The 9,616-nt window shown below is 43.5% G+C and overlaps 1 protein-coding gene across 2 annotated transcripts in view; it reads right to left on the reverse strand.

Moving 5' to 3' along the window:
* The window catches only part of ANKEF1 (ankyrin repeat and EF-hand domain containing 1), a 29,811-nt gene extending 22,487 nt beyond the window's left edge, over positions 1 to 7,324 (reverse strand). Inside the window, exons 1-2 of one of the 2 annotated variants that reach the window (XM_035005843.1) lie at positions 6,920 to 7,324; positions 1,203 to 1,593 (exon numbers count right to left, since the gene is read on the reverse strand). In XM_035005843.1, the coding sequence (XP_034861734.1) occupies positions 1,203 to 1,548 (346 nt within the window). In that variant the 5' untranslated portion in view covers positions 1,549 to 1,593; positions 6,920 to 7,324. Of the gene's footprint in view, positions 1 to 1,202; positions 5,664 to 6,919 lie in introns of those variants that run through there. The other variant, XM_035005844.1, reaches the window with a different exon arrangement.
* Between the last annotated feature and the right edge of the window lie 2,292 nt (positions 7,325 to 9,616).

Here is a 9,616-nt window from a genome sequence, read left to right on the forward strand (position 1 = left end):
AATCAACATGTCTCAATTTGTTTTATCCAATGTTTCTCTAACGAGTTTGGCAGTGGAAACAATTTTGCATGTAATGCTTATCAACATCCTAGAGATTCAGTGGTCCATGGAACACACTTTGGGAAATGATATTTTATAGAGCTTTAAGAGGCTTTTATTCTTTTTCTTTTTCAGGATTTAACATTTTAAAACACATTTGATCCCTGAATGTATCTGAAGTTCATTTCATTATGTGGTACTATTAAGTAATTGAATGATTGTTTCTTTCCTTGTCCTCTCCTATTGTTTTAAGAAAGTCATTTATCAAATACCAAGTCTGGAGAGAATTATAAAAGCAGATTTTGTTCCTGTCAGAAAACATTAACACCAAAAAATGGGATTTATTTCTCCAGTGTGGGACTGATGTTAATGGCTTTGTATTTGAAGCAACTCCTTGGGACAACTGATTCAATCTACCAATTTATATTAAGCCTGGTGGTAATTTTCTTGGTGATTTTCATGGGGCTGTGTCAAGTCCTTCTGAAACCTTGAGTTATTTGGGCAAGAAGCTCCCAGACAAGGTGTTGAGATGAGATTAGGGAGGACAGAGTGGAGAAGTAGGGCTGTCTCACCTGAAAAAGCATGGAAATGCCATGTCTCAAGGTTCAAGTCAGGTTTCCAAATACATTTAAACTGACCCTCAAGAATTGGATTTTATGCCAGAATCCACCTTAGCCCTTCCAGTTCCCAACTGCAACCCCTTTCTACATCAGGCTGCTACTGAGAGGCAATACAATCCTTTTGGAGTCCAAGTTGAGTACTCTTTGAGGTTCTAAAGTATAAAAAAGATTAAGAAATTCTCTCCCTCATCTTTTGTTCTAAACAAGATTTTTGTATTTTATAATCGATGATTCTGCCTATAGTATTATCAGTGTGTATCATTAAAAATTCTCTACATTTAGAAAAAACACCAAACACAAATTAATCTAACTCTAATTTTTTTAAGGGAGACATCTCTCACAGCTCGTTTCCCTAAGATATACCTTAATACCATTTTCAAATTATAAGGAGATGGTGTCCTTAGGTACAGGAGTGAGAACCTGGCTTTTCACTTGAACTCATGAGTAATTCACTTCTACAGTCGGAAAGCAAAAAAGTCCACTTTCTGGATTTCTGGCTACAGAGTGGATTGTAGCTACTGGATAAAATGTTGGGATTTTTACCTTTTCCTTCATTATCAACTATAGTCATGTCAGCCTTTGCCTTGGCTAATATTTCCATGGACAATTCATGCCCCAGCTCTGCAGCCCTCATTGTCGGAGTACAACCCATCTTGTCTTGCACATCAGGGTGAGCACCAAGGCTAAGGAGAAAGCTGACCATATCGACGTCATTGGAAACCGAGGCCAAGTGCAGAGCACTGTGTCCATTGAGGGGGTCTGTGAAATTGATTAGTTCAGGGTATCCAAGCCTGATCAGCTTTTCTATCTGCTTCGTGTCTTTGTTCCGAACACACTGAAGAACTTTGTAGATCTGCAAGTTCTCAAGTCTCTTATCGGCTAAAGCCATACTCGACCACCTTCTTGAAAATGCTTTTCTGGACCAAAACAAAAACTATAGCAGCAAAAAAACAAAAACAGAAACACACAACTCCAAGTTAATTTTGTCATCTTTAATTTGGTATAAATAATAATATTTTAAGTCTTCCCTAAGAAGAGAGGCTGTTTCTCACGAAATGTTATTACCACAATTTATTGCAACTGATTTCACAAAAAGTATAAATTATACATAAATAGAGAATATTCAGCTAGCATAAAACTAAAATATTTTGAAACAAATGTTTCATCATAATTAATATCAGCCTTGCTAATGCAGCTTTCTTGTTAATTTAATTTCTTGTTTCATTTAACCCTCCTTCCTTGACAGCCTCCCTATTCTATCCATGAAGAAGGTAAGGCTAACAGAAGTGCCAATGTGAGGATTTGAGTTCCCCACTCTATGGCTCTGTACCAGCATGTCCTTCTAACCTAGAGACCATACAGGTTTTGATAGTTAACAAATGTTATAAAGAAGCTGTGGAATTTTAGGTGCTCATTATAAGCAGGAATCTACTGGGCTCAGTGGGATACTAAATGTGATGGATGATTCATGTCACCTTACATGGGAATGATGTAGGCAAATGGTTGAGAGACAACTATAATTTTCATAAATAATTCCACTGTTAAATTGTGATGAGCATTCTGATACGTAATTTTATCTCTTCTTTACTGTTTATGGGAAAACAATCTTTTGAATTGAGTCATAGGTCATGCTAGGTATACCCAGCTTGCTTTTCTTTCCTCACTTTTTCTGGGAAAAGAACACCATTATCATATTGGGGATCCATTCCAGATCATCCAGTCTTGCTATCCTAGGCCAAATCATTGCCACAGACTTCTAATTTGTCTCACTGCTCCCACAACGGACCCCTAAGGGTATATTCTCTGTTCAGTCCTCAGAAAATAATTTTAAAAATGTAGATCAGATAAGGTCAAGCAAGCTTCCAGCCCAAAATTTTTGGATGGGGCTGCCCCTTCTATCCCCTGTGATAGGAATGGGTCTGAGACCATGGCTTAGCCAGTGTGAATGAATTCTCTCCCTAGGTAGAGTGAATGTCTCAAGCATATGCTCAGGAAAGACATGATGAGGCAGTCAGCACCCTACAGGACCCTCCTGCTAGAACATGGCCAGACTACTGTATGCTGAGGCAGTTAAGCAGTAGGATGTGGCCTCGGCTGGACGAGCCATGTTGGCTGTCAGGGAGCGTGCGTGTTACAGAGACTGAGACTGAGGGCAGACATTGCGCTTGGGACTCCGTTGTGCCAGAATTCACCTACCACTTTAGTTAGTCCACACGACATTAGCTCAGGGCTGCAGGAATAAATATGCCCTCCCCACCCCCCTTAATTTAGCATAAACTAGTTAGCCGAGTTTCTGTCATTTGCAATGGAAAGGATTTCATCTTACTACAAAATCTGAAACTGCTCCACCTTTTCTCCACAAGCTACATTCCCTGTGGCGGTGAATAGCACTGGTGACCACTTGTTCCTCTTGAGCTGCATCTCTCTACGCAACCCCATCTCCATTGCCTGCTCCCCTTCTACCTCACCAGCCACTCTTCATCCCCCTTTTGCTGGCTCCCCTCTTCTGTCAGAAGCCTAACTGTTGGGGTGCCCAGGGCTCGGCCCTCAGGACTCTTCTCTAACCTCACACACTGTCCTGATGGTCTCATCCCATCTCATGACCTTCATCCCCATTTGAGGCTTCTGATGGTTCACTCTCAAATTTATACAGCCATCTCTGGCTCTCCCCAGAGTCCAAAGTGAAATCTCTACTTGTTGACTCTTCATCCTCACATGGACCTCCACTAGGCATATAAAATGTAACCCGTCGGAAGAGAACTGGGAGCATCCTGACCTTCTCCAGTTCTCCCCACCTCCAACGATGCCATCACCATCCATGAGTCTACTCCGAGGAAAATACTGGAAGTTATCCCTCATTCTTTCCCTGCAGATCCCCTACTCTTTAAATCCATCAGCAAACCCCGTAACTCTACCTCCAGAATATAGCCTGACATCAGCTGCCAGTGGTGCCATCCTCGGCCAAATCCTTGCCACAGACTCTAGGTTGTCTCACTGCTTCTTCAGCAGCCCTCCAGAGCCTCTTCCTTATTCAGTTCCCAGAAAAATCTTTCTAAAATGTAGATCAGACAAGCCTCCACCCCCAACATTTTAGTATAACTATTTTTGAATATAAAGAAAAGTTGAATACCCATATATCTACCCCTGAGATCCTACCATGAATGCTTTACTTGCTTTATCACATATCTATCCATCCTTCTGTCTATCATTTATCCATCTTATTTTCTGATCCATTTCAAGGTAAATTGCAGACATATTCCAGCATACAATACCCTTAACTAGAGTTCAATATTTGCTTACAGCTCTTTTTTTTTCTTTTTTGTCTTTTGAATATATAATGAAATGTATAAGTATTAAGTGTACCATTCCATGGGTTTTGACAAATGCATACATCTATGTAACCCAAACTCCTGTTAGGATATAGAACATGATGTTCACGCCAGAAAGTTCTCTCCAAACTATCTTTTAAAAGCAGTTCAAATGCTTTTCATCTTAATCAGAATAAACCCAGACACCTCATGATGATCTTTTAAGAACATTTTCTCTGCCCCTCTGATCTTAACTTCACTCCAACCTCCCTTGATAAGGTGATCTCCAGCCACATTGGCCCCCTTTCTGTTTATGGAACAAAAGCGCATTCCTGCCTCTGCAACTTCTTGTTCCCTCTGCCTCGGGTGCCCTTTGTTCAGAATATGTCAGTTGGCACTTCTCACCATTCAAACTGCAGCCACCATGTCACCCTTTCTTTATAACGAAACATTTCTGTATATTACATTTCTATATATCTGTAGAAACAGATATATTCAATTTATGTATTGTGTGACTTCCCCACTAGTATAGAGCCTTCATGAAACAGACGTTTTATATCATAATGACCTTTATTTCTCCATCACCCAGAACTTGACTCATGTGAGGCATTCAAGTAATGGTTGCTCGATAAAGGATGATCGAAAGTTTCAAGATTGAGGAGTGGAAGGAACCAAAGAAAATGCCCACGTTTCTGGCTTGAGCCATTGGCTACCTGTGTCTGAGATGGGGAGCTCGAGATTTGGTCTGGATTGGTCAGAGAGTGTAGAAAGTTATGCTTTGGGCATGCTGAGTCAGAATCCACAAGGCAATGGGGTACACAATTCAAGAGAGAGAGGTCTGAGCCTGGCCTATGGGGAGCTGTGGGGGGTTTGGTGGCTGCAGGGCAGCCCAACACTGGGTGAAGTCAAGGAGGAGAGCGTGTCAAGGGTGAAGAGTGACCATCACTGTCAAATGCACGCTGCTGCCTCGTCCTTTTCTCCCCACTCTTTTGCTGGCTGTTTTTTCTTTGTGCTTCCTCCTTTGCCGCTGGGACATCAGTCATCACATGGCTTGTGGCTTCAATGTCCTGTTTACCGTGGCCCCTCTCTTCCCTTCTAATCTGTTTATAACATGTGGTGGACTAGGCAACCAGATAACGCAGCTGGTTAAAGCCATGTGTGTAAAGAGGCTCCCACTAAGTCCTGAGCTGCCCCACAAGTCACCCACTTGGTCTCTGCTCCATGCTGTGGTGATATTTACTTTAGCAGCTGTTTATGGTTTGTCTTATTACACAGCCATATCCTAGTTAGATGAATATGTAAGCACGATGTACATGGAATAGGATTCGGTGCTTCCAAATAGCTCATTGACTCTCCTGAATCTACATCCCCTCATTTGTGTGAACAGAGACATCCTCATCAAAGACTTCAATGCTGTCGCTGAGGCACCCACCACATCAAGCTACGCTGGTGAATTCCACAGTCCACGGGCAGGTTCTAGAGCTTGCACTCTTCCAGCTAAAGCCCTGAAAGGGCTGGGGGTGGGGAGAGCGGTGCCCTGTGCTCTCCTTCACACCCTGCTGCCAAGACTGACCAAGGGCCTCACCCCTCTGGAGGAAATAACAAAAGTCCTGCCCTCTAGTTCTGGGTTCTTCAGTTTTATTATTATTTTTTTATTAGTTTCAAGGGTAGAATTTAGTGATTCATCACTTGCATATAACACCCAATGCTCATTATAACAAGTCCCCTCCTTTATGCCCATCACCCAGTTACCCCATCCCCTCACCCACCCAGCAACCCTCAGTTTGTTCCTTAGAGTTAAGCGTCTCTTATGGGGTGTCTCCCTCTCTGTTTTTATCTTATTTTATTTTTCCTTCCCTTCCCTTATGTTTACCTGTTTGTTTCTTAAATTCCATATATGAGTGAAATCAGATGGTATTTGTCTTTCTCTGACAGACTTATTTCATCTAGCATAATACAGTCTAGTTCTGGGTTCTTCAAAAACTTGTGTAGCATCTCTGGTCTTTGGGGGGGGGGGGTCAGCATATATACACACACACGCCCCACCATGTATACTTTACCTCTGTATGACCCTGGAGCCACCTTGGCATACCCCCATCTCATCATCTATATGGACAGTCTCAAAAGACAGGGGAATAGAACAGGATTTCTTGCCCCAAGGTCCATGTTTGGGTCCAAATCCTCTAAAATTATATGACTATCTGCAGTGTGTGTGTGTGTGTGTGTGTGTGTGTCCAGGTGCATTTTTCCATGGGGAAAGATCCGAAGAACTTATCAACTTCTCCAAGGAGTCTGTGACACAAGGATGGTTTGCTAGAAAGAGGAATGGAGGGAGACACACTTGGAACTGTGGAAAGAGTGTAGGATTGCAGGTGGGGAAATCTGTTGTTGTTTGTGACTCCCCCTTCTCTGCATCATTTATACAAACTGGTTACATAAACCTGGACATCTTACCTACCTGGTTTGTGCCTCAGTCTCTTTACCTGTGAAACAGAGATGACTCAACCCATTCCATGGGCGGAGTGAAGAGGAAATGAGACAATCCTAGTGAAATATTTAGCAAGTCCCTCAATGCAGGCTTGCTATGAATCAATCAAATGTCCATACGTTTCAACTCCCCCATAAACCACGGTGTACATTTGGTGGGTTCTTTACTGTCCCTTTCAGTTTTGGGGTTTTTTTTTTAATATTTTATTTATTTGTTTGAGAGAGAGGGCAGAGAGAGATGGAGTACGAGCGGGGGTGAGGGGCAAAGGGAGAGAGACAAGCAGACTTCCCCTGAGCAGAGCCCCATGCGGGACTCAATCCCAGGACCCTGAGATCAGGGCCTGAGCCACCCAGACGCCCCTGCCCTTTCAGTTTTAAGTCTCAGAAAAATCCGGAAGGGGGGGGAGGTTAAGAAGTAATTTCAAGGGAAAAACCAGGTGGCAGGGAGCAAGGTGCCAAACTCACCTCTTAGTCCTGAGGGTGATCAGCAGCCGCGGATGACCAGGCATCGACGCGCCTCGGCCTGCGGGGGCGCCCTGCGGCCGCGGCCCTTGTTCTCTGCCACCTGGCGGGGGCCCCAGCCGCGACCGCGGGCTCCCGGAGCCCTGCTTGGGCGCCCAGCCGTGAAGGGTGTCTACGTGGGCAGAGCAGGCGAGCCGGCGCGTGGGGCTGCAGGGAGGGGTTGTGTGTGTCCATGGGCCCCGGGTCCGCAGCAGGCGAGCTCGCAGCCAGGTGAGCGCAGGGGGCGGGGTGAGAGCCGCCGAGTTAGGGCCGATTGTGAGCTTCGGCCACGCACCGCCCCGCTGCCAGGGCAACCGCTCGGGGGCGCGGCGCGGCGGGGCGGGGCTGGTGTCCGCCAGCCGCGCGGCCCCGCCAGGTGGCCTGGTCCCCGCCAGGTGGCCCGCCCTGCCCGGATGCTGGAGGAGGGTCCTGCGCTCCCAGCGCCGCGGATGGCGGAGGCCGTGCGCCCCACACCGGGGTGCGCACCAATCCTCCCTTCTTTCATCCTCTTCTCCCACTCCCTGCCCTTATTCTAAAAAGCATTTAATTCGCAGCGCTATAAACATAATAATAAAAAAAATTTTTTAAGAAATAAAAAGCATTTAATTCGAAACGTAAAGCTCCTATAGTAAAGCCAACCAACCAAACGATTACAATATAGAATAAAATAATTTTAAAAGTAAAGTTAAATGAAAAATACATTATACAATAGAATGAAAAAATCTACTTGTCAGAGACAACTGCTGTAGATTCTTGTAAATCTTCCCAGACTTTTTCTTTGCATACTCTAGGATGCATATAGACTTAAAAATATTTATACACAAATAACAGCAAATCTATCAAGGAGGTCATTTTATTTCAGGGCCTACAAGTGCGCCCTAACATCCCAACCCCCAACACTTTTTTACAGGCAAATTCTGAAATTTTTGTTATGCTTTTAAAAATAGTATACAATAGCTTCTGATTAAAAACAATAGTTCTCCCATCCCAATCTATTGTTTTCTACCCAGAGACTGTTTGAAAATATGATTAAGGACTATTTCGTGAACACAAAGGAATATACTATGTAACATGTGGAAAGGATGAAGAAACAAAGCATACTGTGGCTAAAGAAGTTTGCTTCTACTGCTGGACTCCCTGTATATTTCTTCCCCAAACTGCACCCTCCCGTTCTTGTCCCCATAGGTAACCACTATTCTGAAATTTGTATTTAGCGCCCCCCTTGCTTTTTATTTTATTTATTTTTTTTAAAGATTTTATTTATTTATTTGACAGAGACCGAGATAGCGAGAGCAGGAACACAAGCAGCGGGAGTGGTTCAGGGAGAAGCAGGCTTCCCCCCGAGGAGGGAGCCCGATGTGGGACTGGGTCCCAGGACCCTGGGATCATGACCTGAGCTGAAAGCAAACGCTTAACGACTGAGCCACCCAGGCGCCCCCCCCACCCCTTGCTTTTTTAAAAATATGTTGCTTCATATGAATGCATCCCTAAAAAATGTGTGTTTAGTATTGCACATTGTGAGAATTTATAAAAATGGAGTAGAATGGTATGTATTGTTTTGACATTTTTTCCTTCCAACATCTTATTTTTGAAATATGCCTTTTTTATGTTTAATTATAGCTCTTTTATCTTAATAGCTGTATACTATTCCATTATATTACCATTCCATACCCCTTTTGAATCAACTCTACTATTGATGGACATTTGAGATATCTCCAGTAGTTGGTATCATAAGGAATGCTGCTATGATCATGTTTGTACGTGTCTATAGATGCACACGTTCAAGAGTTTTTCTAGGGAATATGCCTGGGAGTGACGTTTCTGGACCACAGGTTATTTATAATATCAAGATAATGTATGGGGCGCCTGGGTGGCTTAGTTGGTTAAGCGGCTGCCTTCGGCTCCGGTCATGATCCTGGGGTCCTGGGATCGAGCTCCACGTCGGGGTCCTGGGATCGAGCCCCACCAGGGAGTCCTGGGATCGAGCCCCGCATTGGGCCCCCTGCTCAGCGGAGAGCCTACTTCTCCCTCTCCCTCTGCCTGCAGCTCTGCCTACTTGTGCTCTCTCTCTATCTATCAAATAAATAAATAAAATCTTTAAAAAAAAAGATAATGTCGACTTGTTTTCCAAGTATATATAGCAATTTAGACTCTCCCCATCAGCAGTGTGTGTCTTAGCCAAGACTTGGCTTTGTCACACTAAACTTCTTGCCAATCTAGTGAGTATAAATTGGTATTTCATGATTTTATGTTACATGCTCTGATTAATGATTGTTAGTCTAAGAGCTTGATTTTTTGGGAAATATTTGAGTGTGACTTTATCAGCAAGCTACACTCTTCACCCTCACCTACTTACCACATAACTCTCTTAGATATTTTAACAGGATCAATGTGAACTGTGCTTGAATTTAGTAACCGTAGGGTAGATATTTGATAGTTGAATGAAATCTTGGAGATAATCCGTCTGACTCACTGTCCTCACTTGGTTTCTGGGACATTTTTGTCCCCTGAAAGGATACTCTCTGAGTTTCACAAAAATGCTCTTTGTTTTTATGAGCAAGTAGCTGAAAAGTAGCTTCTCCATGATAATCCTATTTGATTTCAAACTTTTTACAGTCTAAGGAGGCTAGGTATGCTGACATACTTACATAGTAGCTTCCT

Source organism: Mirounga leonina, unplaced genomic scaffold, assembly GCF_011800145.1.
Source record: "Mirounga leonina isolate KUSES-001 unplaced genomic scaffold, KU_Mleo_1.0 Mir_150, whole genome shotgun sequence".
Classification (NCBI taxonomy): domain Eukaryota; kingdom Metazoa; phylum Chordata; class Mammalia; order Carnivora; family Phocidae; genus Mirounga; species Mirounga leonina.